This window comes from Hylaeus volcanicus, chromosome 1 (genome assembly GCF_026283585.1).
Source record: "Hylaeus volcanicus isolate JK05 chromosome 1, UHH_iyHylVolc1.0_haploid, whole genome shotgun sequence".
In the NCBI taxonomy this organism is placed as follows: domain Eukaryota; kingdom Metazoa; phylum Arthropoda; class Insecta; order Hymenoptera; family Colletidae; genus Hylaeus; species Hylaeus volcanicus.
Window position 1 is genome coordinate 30,640,411 of NC_071976.1, and position 16,970 is coordinate 30,657,380.

Here is a 16,970-nt window from a genome sequence, read left to right on the forward strand (position 1 = left end):
GAACCGAAAGGAGAAGGAGCTAGAAAAGCCGAGAGGAGAGGGAGAGGGGGGGAGGGGGGGGGGGGAGAAAAGAAGCGAGACGAGGCGAGGATTCGTGGGGCGTAGAGGGGAGATTTCGTTCTCTCTCTGAAGAGAGATCGGCTCTTCCGTGGACGAGCGCGTGCAGTCGCTAGCGGAGGCCTATACTTGTCCGTCGAAGGGTATTGGTTCTCGAAGCGCGGTACCATACCCCCCGAGATCGACAAGAAAAGGAAACGACGAGGCCAGGGCTCCCCTTGGCGGCTCGTTCGCTCGCTCCTTCGTTCGTTCGATCGGTCGATCGATCGCGCGCCCGCGCGCTGCCGTTGCGCACCACGCAACTCTTTCTCGAGGATCGCGATACAGGACGATAGCGCACCCGACCGTTCCGGACGTGTCGTCGACGCGAGACCAGAGAGCCGTGCTCGAGGCAACAACGACAAGGGACACGAAAACGGAACGTACCAGGGGAACCGAGCGATTCGTGCGCCAGGGACACCGATCCGAGGGCTCGAGGCAACTCCATTATTATCCCGACCGAGCGAAAGCGTCAAGGAGGGTTGCCAGGTATCCTGGCGGCTGCGAACGCGCCTCTCCCACCACCTCTGATTCGGCGAGGACTACGGCAAGGGTGACACCCACCCCTCGAAAAAAAGCCCCTCGGGGGGTGAGTTCCCGTGAGGCTCTCGACGTCGACCGCCAACTACCGCCACTCAATTCTCGGACCGTCGACATCGCGGTTCTTGCGATCCAACTTGTGCTTTGACAGCTGACGGGACGCGCAGGGCCCTGACAGGACGCTTCTTGCGGGAATTCCCCGAGTGACCGGCCTCGATGATGATTTAAACGCTTGCGGGGACCCGATCGTTCGAGTAAATTGCTTCCAAGTGTGCGATCTTCTAGCCGTAAAACCGTACGTCGACCGTGGACAGTAGGATCGCCGAGACGTTTCAACGTTGCCCGCTACTATGTGCGCGAGATTCGTTCACGAAGAGTACCGTGTGATGTTCTTGACCGGGTGAGTGACGGATTGGTGCGTGGTGCTTCGCCCGAGTTCGCACGCGACCGCCCCCAAAGATCAGGGAACGATCGGGAAACGTCCACAGGATTCGAGACCGCGAACCGAAGATGAGGCTCTGGGTGATCATCGGGGCCCTCGCGGTGGCGATACACGCCTCCCTCGCCGAAATCACCAGGAACAAGAATCGTGGCAGAGGATCCATGTGGTGGTGAGTCGACTAACTTCTTTTAATTCCTGTTGCTTCGCGAACGCGTCCCGAGATCTAACTATCTCCTATATATTTTTCCTACATTTGTCGAGAGAAATTTCTTCGTTTGTTTTCTGTGACAGCGACGGAATATATTAGGCCGTACTATTGTAAATTTGTTGTTCATGTATCACGGTATATTAACGCGTGTAGTGGGTGATGGATAAAGATCATTTTCTGACAGGTAAACTTTCATCCATCAACTTATGTAGGAGACCTGATGTAGGAGACCTGATCGGTTTCGACTATTTGACGGTTCTACTAAAGATAGATAAAACGTTATTTACCTATTTCGTGGAAACATCCTGGACAGAATGTTTTCTCACCGCTGGAAGAGTTACCCTCGACTACTTAGACTCAACTACAGACGTTTCGAACCAAGCGTGTGCTCTGCAACAGAGTAACCAGCAAATGTATATTCCTGATGCAGCGTGAGGAAGATAAATTATCCTACTAACACCAACCAGTCGAGTTTTCAAATAAACAACCACGAGATCATGTATTCCGCTAACGAAACCTACTTATTTACACGCATGTACATGTTACACCATAATAAAAGCACACGTTTCTAGATAGCAAGGCTAACTTACACGCAATTACAAGATAATACGCCCTTATCTTCTAATCCCATTCCATAATCGATCTTCGAGTTCCGATGGCGAGTAAACAGTTGCTCGTCTCTCGCATCTCAGCCAAGATTTCTCTCCAGATTTAGCCACCTCCGCGATCCGTCGGGAAAATGGATTTTCGCAACGCTCGCCCACGAGCGTCGCGGAATGGAATTAACCTTTGCGAGTTAATTGCCCCGCGCGGGGCCAATAGCCGCGTTAACACCTGTCGTCTGTGATCTTTTATCGGGGTCCAACGGTGGTAGCGACGCGCACCGCGCGCCTTCTTATTAATCCATTAATCATAAGCCACGGGCCTGGTGCGTTTCGATCCGCCAGTGATTTCTCGTAGGAACAAGAAAACGCTGGATGGGATATTAGATAATGGCTAACTTCATTAGCCGGGTAATAAATAACGCGCGCGTGTGTGCGCCCGCGCAGACACGGCCGTGTCCCGTTTACAACCGAAAGAGATAGTCGCGGAAATATCCACATAACGATAAACCGCCTAGGCGATAAATCACTCGAGGGGCCCCCCGTCTGGATCGCTTTTCCAGAGCCTCGCGGGTATGATTTAAGACGCGGCCACGCGCAGGTAATTATTGCCTACGAATTAATTAATCTAATACGACGGTGAATTCGCGGCGAACGTCGGCCAACCTGCCACGCGGATTTCGCAGTCGGGTGTAATTTATCGCGGGTCGCCACGCGGCGAAAGGTGGATTGACTTTTCGGGCGGATTTACGTCGGCTCGGCTGGTCTGCTCGCGTTCACCGAATAGATATCGCGAGCCGATCGGCAATATATCCAACGGTAACAGGGGATTACTTATCGCGTTAGCGTACCCGGTTCTCGATCCCGCGCCGATTCTGGGTGGTCCCGTCACAGTTCGATCCCCGTACCGATACAAACGCCCGGTAAACGCTGCGACTCGGAAAAAGCGGAATCGCTGATTCGTGAAACGGTATCCTCGCTGGAAACCGCCGCTGCGCGGTGGATCTGTCGAAGAAGCTTCGTTGCCGGAGGGGATTGATGAGGGATATGGTGTAAGGGTTGTTTTTGGTCCTGTGACGTAGAGCGCAAACAAAATACAAAAAAAAACGCGGGGAGGGAAAGTGGAAAATACGTAAACGTTTATAGAAAAGCTCACCAAAGAGGTTTCTCGCGATTCACTCGAAACACCGCCTTTATCTCATCGCGCAAAGGAAAAGAAGCATTCACCGCGCAACCTGTTACCATACCCGAGATCGACCCACGGAGAATTCGAAGTAAACGATTCCTCCTCGCGAACCGGCGATAATTCAGCGATAACCGCGCGAATTGAATGCAGCCTATCGTCACTGGGAGCGCGTGGCACCGGGTCGTTATTAGCCCTCTCCGGTCGATAAATTATTTCGGTGGTCGCGGCGTGTCCGCTGGCAGAAAACACGTGGACAGGGCTAGAATGGGGCCCACGGAGGGGCACCACAGGGGAAGGAGAGAGCCAGGAACCGAGCAGTACCGTCCGAGACTCGTCCCTGAGCTTTTCTGCCCGACGTAAATTACGAGCAATAGATATATCCTAACCGGTCCGGAGCGCTGCTTATTTATGGGCATCGCTTATCGAATGCATCGTCGTATAAGCATTCTCCAGCAGCGGGCGCGAGCGCGAGATTCGCCAAGGACAGGAAGAAATTACCGCAGCGCGTGAAACAACGCGAAACCGCGGCGCGATGACGCCAGGAACCTGGCATGCGGCCCAAACTAATTACGAGCGATCCGATCCGATCCCGAATTCCTCCGTTCCGCCAAAATCTCCCATCTGGGATCCGTTCGATTCTCGTAAAACAAAGAGAACGATTTTGAAGACCGAGAATCGCTGTCCTGCACGATCTTCCGAATGATAAAGTGAGATGCGCGTTTTATTACCCCGAGGTGTTCGAAAGTCTTCTTTTATGAGTTCCTAAGGTTTCTCTCGATGCCCTTCCCCTTATGCTTTTCGTTTCTGTTAAGATAAGCGATTTATATTTCGCACTTATTACGACTTGCAAACATAATATATCCTTTGTTAAATTGCAAATTCGGCTTGAGTCGTTTCTCACTTAGTCTGCTATTATACCAATAGTTTCTTGTACTAATTTTCTCCAATGTAAAAACGAATTAAACAGAAGATCGACTTTCGAAAAAATCGATTCGGAGTCGAACTTTCCCAGAAGACGAATTCGTCAGCTTGTTGGCCCAGCTTCGGAGCGGAGCTTTTACGAGCCGGCGTGCATCGTGATTCGGTTTATTTACACGGCGCCTGAGAGTGTCAACGAGAAATCTCGGCCGCAGGCTGGCAGCCTTTTCGCGTTGGAGACCCTGGGTTCACGTCTGTCTCGTCTGCCCCGACTGTCTCTGCTAGCCGTCAGGAAAGTCGTTGACAACGGAGCGTCGACGGAGACTCGACGACCGTGATTAGCTGTTTATTATGCTCGGCGACGAGAGATCCGATCCCTGCTCGCGAGCGATACACTAACCGTCAAAAGTGGATCCCATTCCAGCATCGTTGGCACCTATAGCATTATCCCTGCTCTGTTCCCATTAGATTTGAATAACAAAGTTTGAATGCAAGTCACCGTGGAGGTTGGACGCGTAGAAAACAACGAGTACCTACTTTTCAAAAAAAACACGATCCTAGGGAAATAGTCTGTTACTAAACCGTGCAACATTTCCTTCTACCAACTTTCTCTACCTCCGCTTAGAAAGGAGCCCGGCCCAGTTTCTGGAATCACTCCGCGTGTAATATCGTCGACGAATCTGGCCATTTAATTGACCTTTTCTCCGAATCTGTCTTGGCTTTTAAAAATTCGTTACGTAACACTCGTAAACACGGACGACCGTGTTTTGCATGTTTAAATAGAACAGGTGACATCTACTTTCATCTAGACCCTGAACATAGTATAACCCGTTTCTCGAATGAATAAAAAGATGAATAGACGTTCGATGTTCCATATTTCTATTATATAAACGTTTCGGAGCCCAAGCTTAAAGTTTCGGAGCGATAGGTGGTCCTACACTTTTGAGCGTTAGTATACTACTCGATGTGGACCCTGCGTCGAACACGCTCTACTCCTGTAGGAAAAATAATTACCCGTGCAACGCGAGCTATAAAAATTGCCTCTTGAGTGATGCTCACAATACCAGGGAAATCTATCTTTTCGCCCATAAAATGAACGTTCACGATAGGGTAGCGCGATACCGTTAACCGCTACTTTATGGTTCCTAAACTTCTGGAAACACAGGAAAATTCTGCGCTCTGGATTTACAAACAACAAATGTTTATTACGTTTACTTTGGTATACTCGTTTCGGTACAGTAAACTTCCTACCGTGATTTGCGCGCTACAGATCGTAAGCGATAGTAAAGTAACCTATTCGACTGAATTTGGCTCGCGATCCGTTCAAATTTTTCGGCCGATTCGAAGCCAGGAGCGAAGACGAGGCGATTTCGGTCGTGGTCCCGCGCGCGATGCGATTCTCTAAAGTTTGCACGTTCTTCCCACGAAGGGACGCGAGCAGAACGCTGTTAAGCGTTTTTCTGCGCGACGCTCGATCGATCGAGACGCGAATTCTTTCGCAGGCTGAACTCGCGCGGCAGCTTGATTTATATATACCCGGCTACCGTTGACCGAAACTGTTGAACCAGTTTCGTCTTTCGAACTAATCCTTCTCCGTTCTCCCTCTCCTCCTCTCTCTCCCTTCCCGCCCCTGAATTCCCCATTGTCTTTCTTTCTCTCTCCTCGGAGCACTCCAAGCGCGTCGTTTTTACGCGCAAACCAAATTAGCGTCGACCGAACGCACGAGAAATGCCGATCGCCTCCAGGCCATTGAGAAACGCGAGACCCGATCGAGTTTGCGCGATTCGCGCCGTGGAAACCGATCAGCGATCTCCCGAATGACGGATCGATGATTCGCCAAAGGTCATCGTACCGTTACACGTAACCCCACCCGTTAGACGTCTTCATCCGCGTTCCGAAACTACGCCGATTTACCCCGAGGCCTCCAAGCAGGATATCTTATTCGGTCCTGTGCACTTAGCAGGCTGAGCTTCCACCTATGTAGTTATTAAATGCTAAGCTGCTAGGCTTGGCAACCTATTCCGATAAGCTAAAGTTGTACCAAGGATATCGAAACTTTCTCGGGAAACCTTAACTCCGAAGGTGTTTCTTGCACCGCGAGTAAATGTATCGCTTTCTTCGCGGAGCTTCTCATATCCGAAGGGTTCTGTTTATTAGAATACCTTTCGTCCCATGGTGTCAAAGCGCTTCGTTAACGCTTTTCGTCGCCCTCGCGTGGGTGTTCCCTTTCCAAAACCCCCTAGAGGTGTTCGGGACGTCTTCGCGACAGCTCGAGCTTTTTTTATCCTACTAGTTTATCCTACTGTCTTCCAGAAAACTTTTCTTCGATATGGCAACTAAACGCAGCGACTGACTTATTTTTCACAGGGGAATAGCCAAGGCGGGAGAGCCCAACAATTTTCTACCGATGTCGCCAGCCTCCCTGCACATGGATCCCACCGTTTACGCGACCCTGAGGAGAAAGCAGAGGAAACTGGCCAGGGAAAACCCGGGGGTGCTGATGGCCGTCGCCAGGGGCGCGAACCAGGCGATCGCCGAGTGCCAGCATCAGTTTCGCAATCGGCGATGGAACTGCTCCACCAAGAATTTCCTCCGTGGGAAAAATCTCTTCGGCAAGATCGTCGACAGAGGTGAGCACACGTTTTCCTTTCTCTTTTCAGCTTGGCTCTTTTTTCTGTCCATCTATGGACGGCCATTAGAACAAAGTAGCTTACGCGTTAGGCAAAGCCTGTTTTTTTTCTTCACGGAGATTGTTTCGCGGCGCGGGGAATTGTGTGACGAAATTATTAAGCAATTTGACGTTCATTATGGTGAAATTCAGAGGACGATGCTGTTCTGTTTATCTGATCTAATTTAGAATAATGGACGATTAAAAAGGAGCTTCCAGAATACACGCTACTCGACGCAGATAATTCTGACCTTTGAATACGACGCTTTGTTAAAATCGGAAATTAGTCGCCCCTATACCCGATGCTAATGGTTTAATTGGATTAACGTGGAAGATTACGACCGATGGGAGCTCCTGCTAATTGGACCGTGAACTGTCTTGCTAATGCACTTTTAACCGCTCGAACGCGAAAACATTTGTGCCCTCGCGTAAACGTAGTTTCCACAAAGATCGAATTTCTTTATTTGTCGCTTCTGGCTTTCATTGCGAGTACGAGTGTCGCGGTATTTTTCTTTGAGCTCTTCTCGATAAGACGATCAGTCGAAAAGACGTCGAGATCGAGATCCAGAGGGACAGAGGGAGATAGAGGGAAGGGGCCCGAAAGGAAGGCTGCTACTCCGAATCAACGTTGCCAGGAAGGATCGAGATTCGTGATAAAACGACGCGCGCGTGTGTATATATAACGGACTATAAGGTGGACTCGTTCCACGTTCCAAAAAACAGCCCATTGTCCGTGGTCGTCTGCGACAACCGGTATTCCCGATAGAGATTTACAGGAGACGAGTTTCGAGAAAAGAGACGGAGAGCGAGGACTCGCTGAGCGTGGTGGAAGGACAGCCAAGCTCGCGTCAATTTTATCTTATTTTTTTTAACGACTTTATTCGCCATAAAATATGGAAACCGTAACGATGTTTTTCTCTGGTGTACACGAAGGATAACGTGTAGGCGATGCCCACGTGCAGAGTAACGTTCGATTATTTAATGAAAAGGTAAACTTGTCTTCTTCAAGGGGAGACACTGATGATTTATTATTCTCTCAATCGTAATGCAACAAATAAAGTCGCTAAAAAAAATTAAAGATGACCAAGACTAGAAGAGACACTTGTCCCGTGAACCACAAGGCCATCATCGATATAGGAAAGCATCCAGGATCGAGAAATGACTAGTTCGTAACGTTGAGTCTGCGATGGATGAGTCCGTAGACGTCGATATCCCTATCGGACGCGTGGATGCACGTCTCGACAGGCTTATCTCGCGACTTCTTGTACCGACCACGTCGAAATGGGTCGCGGTCTGTCGCGATTGCGATACGTCATCGATAATCGAGGCGATCGTCGTATGAGCTATACACGTACCTACCGTGCTCGACTTTCAACGCGGTAATATCGTTAGTCGATCGATTCGTGAAGCACCGTAGAAAACTAACCCTTTGACCGCATAATTAAAGTATGCGTAATTAGATTACGTGTTAGTTAAGAGTACGCGATAATTTCTCGTGAGCGCAAATCGGTCACCGGTACGAAACGCACCGAGGTTCTCCGTCGAGCTAACCGTTTCCTCGAGAGGGTAGTCTCGCGCGAGTAGGCTCTCTGTCGAACAGAAGACGATGGTTTGTATATTTTTCCGACGAAAACAAAGCGACAATTTGAACCGAAAGTTGTTCCATAATTTCCAAAAAATACCACCCGTAGCAAAGTAACGTTGTAATTGGGATATCGGTACAAGCATCGCGTGTCCCCTCGCGAGTATACATAATACCGAAGCAAAGGATTAAGAGAGTCCGCCTAAACATCCACAAGCTGGTTTTCGGGATTTCGTGGCGAGAATGGGCTCGCGAGCAGCTAGACCGGAAGATCATTCGAAGACGACAGGGTGTCGGCAGCCTGTGGGGTTGCTGCGTGGAGTAGAGGGTCGAGAATCAAGAACAGGAGGGACGAGGGGGATCGGAAAGGGGCGTGCCCTTGGTCAGAAGGCCCCGGGCACGTGCCCTCACCCGACCAGATGTATGTTTTGCAACCTGATAATGGACCTTCTCGTACCAGTTCTGGCTCCCCTGCGGCTCTTTTAGATCTCGTCGAGGCGATTGTAAGCCGAGCTTTTTCGCTCGGGCCCCGACTCCCGCCCCATCGCATCCAGTGTCCCCATATGGCCACTTATCGCGGCAGTAAAACCGAAAAAAAGAAGCACAGGGATACAAAATAGCGGCGAGAAGAAGAGATCGCGCGCGCGTTAATCCGACGAGCCTAACCCTTGCCGCGACGCCACGCACCGACGCCCTCCTGCCGCCCCCCTTGTCAACGGCGCCCCCTATCGCGTTACGCGCCTTTGCTCCTAATAGTTTTCCCTATAATAAAGACGACCAAAACAGGCTCCCGACCGGCGCAGATTTTTAAACTTCTCCTACAAGCAGATGCCACTTTTTCGATTTAATGGATGCACGTAATGGACGTATTTTGGGTTTGGATGGACGTATTAGCATCCCCTTCTGATACACCTCGTCCTGGGTCGTGGATCTATTTGCTATTATCGTATTAAATTATTCGATGTACAGGCTGGGTTTTCGAAGGGTGGTTTCATTCGAATTTCAATTATTAGGTTGTCCCAAAAGTTTCTTTCATTTCATTGATATGTAATACGTACACAATATTTTTAACCGACTTCGGAAAGGACCAGGTTACTCAATTCGACAACCACCTACTATAGACTTGTGAAGATATGCATTTATCTGTGGAATAATTTCCTATATATTAATGATAATAATTGTGCCTAACTCTGGATCGTTAAAAGGGAGAATCGAGCAGATGGATGTTGAAGGAAATTTTCGTTTTTTTTTCCTCGGGTGAGATTCCTAGTCGGTTGCCAGGAGGACCTCGACCTTTCACCCCTCGCGCCTCGAACGAGTTTCTCTGCGCGTCTCTCTCGGTCCCCTTGCATCTTTTGTCTTCGAAGCGATCTTTCGAGATTAGATCGGTACGAGTCTCGCGCGCGGGGGTAACTCAGATCGCTATCGTCGATCCGTAATGCTCGCGCGTACTCGTCGTATTTGGAGATCGAGAAGGGGATCGAGCAGACTGGTCGTCGTGCGCCGAACCTAAACGGTCGTTTCCGGATTATGCGGGGTTGCTCGATTACACGGCCGACGTGATCTCTACGTTTCTTTTTCCCGTCGTGCCCGTCTTCCCTTTCACACGCGACCTCCGCTTCTTTAACCCCTTCGACAACGACGGTGACAAATGTGAACGTGATATTTTCTAGTCGATCGTTCTGTGATGGGTAACGCTTCGACGCGATGTAACTCTTTTGTTGGATTTAAAAAAATTGTTTCGTTAATAAAAAGCTACGCTATCCATTAGTAACATAGTATTCCACACGGGTGAAACCGCGGCATGCAGCTAGTCTTCCAATATCATCGTACACTTGTGTTACGATTAATTTCGCTCCACTTACGATCGAAGTGAATAGAAATAGAAATAATCGTGGTTATCGTACCTCGTTGGGTGTCTAATTCCAGTACACCGGCGCGTTGCGTCGACGCGACCATCGCGATACTTCCAGCGAGGCGAGATCTGTCAGGGTGTCCCAGGTGGAAGATCGACGGGATACTTTTGGAGGCGTTTGTACTCGATATTATAGCTGGTAGTGAGTAGGTTTGCGGCCTGTAATCATTTCGCCGCCAAGAGCCACCTACCGCATCGGTGTCTATCCTCGGTTTGGTTCGGTCCTCTTCTCGCTCGCCTTCTACCTGGACGTGCGCCCTCTCGGGTACCTCTGGTACTCGCGTGGAAGCGGTCTCGGCCAACCTCCGCAGCCTAATTGCTCGGTAAACTGCGAATTTCGCGAGAGCCTCCGTGCAGCTCGCGTTTCCGTCGATTTCACGGCCACGGCGTCGATTCCGCTCGAAACGAACGCGGAACGAAGCCGCGGGAACGAACGCGAGCACGCATCCGGTGGACAGTCAACGATATCGTCCGAGGAATGTTACAAATAAAATACCTGGCTAATCTGGTCTGTGCAAACATATAATATGCACGGCTAGAAAGTCCATGAACATTTCGATTGGGGTTTCGAGCTATGTTTAAAGCGAACGAATGACTCCGGAAATTGAAATTTATGTGGTTGGTATCCCAAATTGGACCGTAAAATATTTATGTTAAAATTTCCCAGAGATGGACCTTTTTGGGGGGGTCTTGAGTACGTACGAGACGTAACGATCAATTTGTGTATTCGTAGTGTTTGCGCGACTTTTTCGTCATCCATCGCGCTCGCGGTTACCGTTATCTTCGCGAGTAAGTTTCTTTAGAGAATAATGGAACTTTCCCCCGGATAAATAAATAAATAAATTCGATCGATAGCGGAGCAGCGTGGCGCGGGTCGCGTCTTATACGGAGACCCGGTTCGAGGTTTTTGCGACGGCGTTACACCGCCATAAATCGCGGCCTATGATGGGGTACATGTGTCGACGGCACGCCACGATTTCTTGCGAAAACGTGAGCCGCGAGCCAATGGGCCTGTTGCCCCCCCCCCCCCCCCATCCATCGGTCCTCCGTGATTTTTACATCTTGTTTGCTTCCACGGTCTCGGAGTACGAGTTCCCGCGAGAGGCCACGGCCTATATGGCGGTCGAGTTTTCGCACCCCTCTGCCCCGCTCTGCGGGAACAACCATGCCACTTTTGCATTCAACCAGTCGATGCAGTTTTTCGAGGATCGACGTCGTCGCGTTACGACGACGCTTCTCGATCCTATGTCGCTTCCTCCGGCGTCACGGACCCCGAGAAGATCCTCGCAACGGTAGCAATAATTCCTCGCGATGCTATCGTCCCCCTGGAATTTCACCGCGGACGCAAACGTCCCTCGTAAACTTGCGTCGCGATGATGTCGCCAGCCCCCATCTCGAACCTGACGAGCAGCGTCCTGGCAACATTTTACTCGAGCGACAAAGAAATAAATGAAATAGCAACGCATGGCTGCTCGCTCGCGACGCGTTCTACAGGGACGTTGTAAAAAAATTACACGTACAGTAGGTTCTCCGAAAAATTTCCGAAAGTTTCTTTTTCCACGCGCAAACAGGCGATCCTCCCGGCAAACGAGCCAGGAATTTCCATCGATGATGTTTGCTCTGGGGCACCGCCTCCGCCTCGCTCGTGCTATTTGCACGAGCCGATAAAACGAACGTCAAACGAGAACAAACAATGGCTCTCACGAGATTATCGAGCCGCGGTTTTCTCTTTCTCAAACTTTTCTGTCTCGATAACGATTGTTCGCTTCGGGAATCGTTCTCGCGGCGAACGGACTCTCTTATCTCAGCCGTGTGGTTATTTGACGATCGTAAAATCTTCGAGGAAAAGGATCGTTCGCTTCGAAGTCTCCCTTTCACCCGAGAATTTTTTAAAATATTGATTCGCTCGAGAAAGGCAAACTTTCCGAGAAAGAAACGTGAAGTCCCCGCGAGAAAATCGACCGGTTTTGAAGTTTTTCGAAGAGTTATCGGAAAGGCAAATATCCGTAGGTGAAACGATACGTTCTTCGAGTCGAGCTACATAGTACATAACGGGAACGTTAGCGTCCAAAGAGACGAGATGAATTCACGGACTCCACGGTGGCGCGTTTTTGCGAGAAAAACCCCCACCAGCCGTGTAATCCTCTCGGTTATGGCAGTCCGGAGATGATGAGGAATAATATCTGGAACAGACGGAATTTGGAGGAGACAGGTCGAGGAGCCAACGCGGTAACAGGGTGGAACGGCGTAAATCTCTCGCTTTCCTTCGACCATCCTCTTCGTTCCTGGATGAGGTATGCCTCGAGGTTTGGAAAGGACTGCGTCGCTTCCGTTGACCGCTTTTCGCCTCCGGTCTTCACCTTGGACGGGGATTAGGGAAAATGGTTTCTTTCTTACCTTCGCTCCCTTTCTTTCCTCGCGAAGCCCACCCGAGAGTGCGGTAGCCCCGCGCGGAAAACACTCGTGACGAATCGCGGATCTCGCTTCGAAATTGGACGCGCTCGATTATCTCCCCTGCGTCCGATTTCTTTTCTTCGGCCATCGAGCCGTTTGACGTCTCATTCCCAGCCGATTTCGCCTGGATCCCTTCAATGGGAGTTTGCCACCTGGAATACAGGCTTTTTTAAGAACGTTCATACCCCTGTCATTTCAGAGAAAGGACTTTCTCGAGAATATATTCGAGGAGAACTGTCGAATGATCCGATTTGATTCCGTTGTAGTTAGCAAGAGGATACGTTGTAGGTTATTCAAAAAGTTTATGGTTGCACTGGCTGTACGATTCCGGTTCTCGTAGTGGTTCGATTTAAAATTTCTCACTCTCGAGGATACGTATAAACATTCTCTAAAAAGAAAAGTCTGCGCTACTTGTTTCCTCGAGCATTAATTCCCAAAGACTCGACTGTGGGGTACCGACTACTGCCAACTCACCTCGATGCCTAGCGATACCGTTCATCGAACTTCCACGTCACGACGCGCGATAAGGTCGCGTTATCCGTGGGACGATAAAGGTGGTAATTTGCGAAACGGCCCCTCCTCTCAGGTGGCTCGCGATACCACGGTCGGCAGGTCGGCAAAGGTGCCGGCAGGCACCTGCGCCTCATGCAGATAAGCTCTCGAGGTGCCTCTCGGGTCAGCCCACTTGAGGTTAAGGTCGAGTTCCTTCTCCTCCTGCTCGCTCCCTCCGTCTCTCTCTGTCCCCGTTGGATTCCTGATGCGCCTCCTTCTTCGTTGCGGTTCCTTCCACACCTGCGCGGTGTAGAGATCCCGCAGGTAGTCCACGGCGAAGGATTGAGACGTTCCCTGACGTCACTGGCTCGCTCGCTCGCCTCCCACGTTACCGACCACCGCGAAACTTTTGTCCACACGAATGCACACGCAATCTCTAGGGGTGTCGTTATAGATCCTTGTTGCGTTCACGAGTGGAAGGGTTGGTAGAATTGGATCGTTCGGGGTAGGGTAAATACGATGGATGGAATCTTGCTATCCAAATCCCCAGTTGAACGTCAACTGTTTTATCAATTCTCCGAGTAATTCGCTCGTAAACGCGCGAGGAGGCTGGGGTTCGTCCAAGAAAGACTTGACGGTGTCGTTTTGTTACAGGATGTCGTGAGACCGCCTTCATCTACGCCATCACGAGCGCGGCCGTGACTCATAGCATCGCGAGAGCGTGCAGCGAGGGCAGCATCCAGTCGTGCTCCTGCGACTATACCCACCAATCGCGAGCACCATCCGCGTCGCGGGACTGGGAATGGGGTGGCTGCTCGGACAACATCGGCTACGGCTTCAAGTTCTCCCGCGAGTTCGTCGATACCGGGGAGCGCGGGCGGAACCTGCGCGAGAAGATGAATCTGCACAACAACGAGGCTGGCAGAGCGGTGAGTGCTCCTTTGATCCGACTAAATTCTTTTGTAAAGGAGAGTCGACGGCACCCTTTCCTCCTGTTCGCGACAAACTAAGACGAGCCGTCTTTCGTTTACCGTAGCACGTGTCCTCGGAGATGAGGGAGGAGTGCAAGTGTCACGGCATGTCCGGCTCTTGCACCGTGAGGACCTGCTGGATGCGGCTGCCCAACTTCCGCGTGGTCGGTGACAACCTGAAGGATCGTTTCGACGGCGCATCTCGAGTGATGGTGAGCAACTCGGATCGCGTACGAGGAAACGGGAACGCGATCGTCAGCAATTCGGCCAGCAACTCCGTGCACGGCCACAGGGAGGGTCTGGGTCGTCGTCACAGGTACAACTTTCAACTGAAGCCGTACAACCCCGAACACAAGCCACCCGGACCGAAGGATCTCGTTTACTTGGAGCCATCGCCGCCGTTCTGCGAGAAGAACCCGAAACTGGGGATCCTGGGCACCCACGGCAGGCAATGCAACGACACGAGCATAGGAGTCGACGGCTGCGACCTGATGTGCTGCGGCAGAGGTTACAAGACCCAGGAGGTAACCGTCGTCGAGAGATGTGCCTGCATCTTCCACTGGTGCTGCGAGGTCAAGTGTCAGCTCTGCAGGTTCAAAAAGACGATACACACGTGCCTCTAGGCTCCCTTCCATCCATTCCGTTCGTCCTTTCCTTTCTCGAAGAGACTACCTCCTTCCTGGCGAAGGACGTTTCGCGTAGTCTCTCAACTCCCAGACAAGGTGGTCCAGGTGATCCCACCGCGAAACTCTGCTGATCGAGTCGAGTCGCGTGTCGGAGCTTTCGCGAAGAGTGGCTCCTATCCCAGTATTATGCGAAACCGCGTACGTCGACGAGCTGGAGAAAGAATGCCTCTGGAGGGGATCTAGCGAGCAGAGTTTTTTTTTAGAAAAGGTATTCGGTCAGGATTTCGTATCGCTTGGACTGAAAATCGATAGCGTTGCTATCTTGGAAACGCAATTTTACGGAAACGTGGAGCCACTTCGTCGAGCGAACGTCGCTCAGGGGCATTCTTCGCAGCTTCTCGCGGTACGTATACATTACGACGTTCCACGAACGCGTATCAAAGACTGAGGCGGTGAGAAGCGTCGAGCTGTTAGCGGTTCGCGATCGTGAGCTTAGAATCTTATTAATATAGCTAAGTAAAGAGAACGAGACGCTCGTCGTTTCACTGTACATACGATTAACCCTTGCTCCGTCGATGCGTCGTTTCTACTATGTCGCTCCGGATAATCCGGAGCTTTCGGACTCGCCTCGCGTCATTTTTTTTTTTCAGAATGCGCGCGAGGTACATTAGACTCGTTATTTATTTCGATCCTCTGGGTCGCGTACTTGTATATACGCATAGATTATAGCTATATATATAAATATAAATATACGAATGTATAAATATGTATGTATATTTTTTTGGCACCGCGTTCGTCGAATTGTCGCGCTTAGGAATACTCGTTGTAAATAATCGACGCTCCTGAGACGGTAAATACGCTCCAAAATGCGAGGCGGGTAAATTATTTTTGTACGTCTCTTCGCCTGTACTCACCCCCCGGAAACGAGCCCTCCGACTCGCGCGGCGCTGTCTAGGCTTAGGGAGACCCATTAGCCCAGTGTTAGATGCTCGGCTACCTTCTCGATTCGAGAAAAATCGGTGATTACATTTGTACGCACAATAAGAAGATAAGTCTGGAGATTGTTTTTTGTAATTTATAAAGATGGACCGTATAAGAAGAGGACAAATAAAGACGTAGTCGAGTTGAAAGCTGGCATTCTTTTCCTCGAATTTCCAAGTCTCCCGTCATCCAACCCAACGTACTCTGTTACTTTCTCTGTCGAAGACAAAAGCCTTCGATGCGTGGTAGCATCGTCGAAATACGGAAAGGTTTTCAACCTAGCGAAAGCGGACTCGAAACTCTCAGGTCGGACCCATCCCAGGGCGACGTCGCGAGACCATTCGACGTCTGGCCGTAGCACGAGGCGCGGAGCTATCCCCGCGAAATATAGCTGACTGGTTCTCCACAGCTGGACGACTTCATAACTCCTCGCCGAGGCGAATATCGTGGGAGGCCCGTGCCCCGAAGAAGACTGGTTCGGCTCTTTCTCTCTTCCTCTCGGTTTGCCTACCCCTTCCACCCCCGCGGCCGTTTCCCATCGCGTTCCTTCCTCCTACGTTTCTGCCTTGTTTCGTTTCTCCACGGCTGCGCGCTGCTGCACGCGATGATAACGAACCCAGGAATCCCGCAGGAATCTCTGTACGGGATAAAAGGATTCTGACCGCATACGAACAGGCATCCGCGCTAATGGTTCCGACACTACACCCCCCCGCCCCCCTCCCAAACCTCTTGCATCTCCTTTTTCCACGCTCCCGTCCTCGTTCCTTCTTCCCTAACGATCGGTATTTCCAGTTGTAAGCGCATTCCGAGAGAGTCCGCGGGTCGATCGACCACGATCGCGACCTCGCGCCTGCGAGCTTCGCCAGACGTTCGATCGATTCTCGGCCTCCGAAGGCCGAGAGGGTTTCGAGCCACTCGGAAGAGGCTGCAGATCGATCGAACCGGTCCACGGTCGGTTCGATCGATCCTTGCGCTAGGGACCCACATGGATCCTACACCAGGACAAAGTGGACCTCTGGGAGAGACGTCGAAATCGATAACCCACGCCTGGTCCAGCGAAAATTTAGGTCCTAATTATTGCCCTCGTAGGAGAAACTCCGGCACCGACCGTGACACCTGCTCGAAGTGGTCTCGGTCGATGGTTTTAGCAGGGTGTGGACGCACACTCGACGGGATCAGGTGGCACCAGGAAGGGTAGAAGTTTCGTCGCGATACTACAACAAATTCTTGGTGCGCTCGGGGGCTCCCAGCGTGTCCTGGCAGACAAGAATCTCGAGCAGCCGGGCCAC

The 16,970-nt window shown here is 50.9% G+C and overlaps 1 protein-coding gene across 1 annotated transcript; it reads left to right on the top strand.

Moving 5' to 3' along the window:
- The first annotated feature begins 698 nt into the window (after nt 1-698).
- LOC128872898 (protein Wnt-1) lies at nt 699-15,782 on the top strand. The gene is made up of 4 exons (XM_054116063.1): nt 699-1,247; nt 6,360-6,622; nt 13,758-14,032; nt 14,140-15,782. The coding sequence occupies exons 1-4, from the start codon at nt 1,147-1,149 to the stop codon at nt 14,695-14,697; spliced, it is 1,197 nt and encodes a 398-aa protein (XP_053972038.1). The 5' UTR covers nt 699-1,146; the 3' UTR covers nt 14,698-15,782.
- Nucleotides 15,783-16,970: the final 1,188 nt, after the last annotated feature.

Coding starts and splice junctions, on each gene's coding strand:
- LOC128872898 (XM_054116063.1), top strand. CDS start 1,147: ATGAGGCTCTGGGTGATCATCGGGGCCCTCGCGGTGGCGATACACGCC. Junction 1,248..6,359: donor GGCAGAGGATCCATGTGGTG/GTGAGTCGACTA, acceptor TATTTTTCACAG/GGGAATAGCCAAGGCGGGAG. Junction 14,033..14,139: donor ACAACGAGGCTGGCAGAGCG/GTGAGTGCTCCT, acceptor CGTTTACCGTAG/CACGTGTCCTCGGAGATGAG.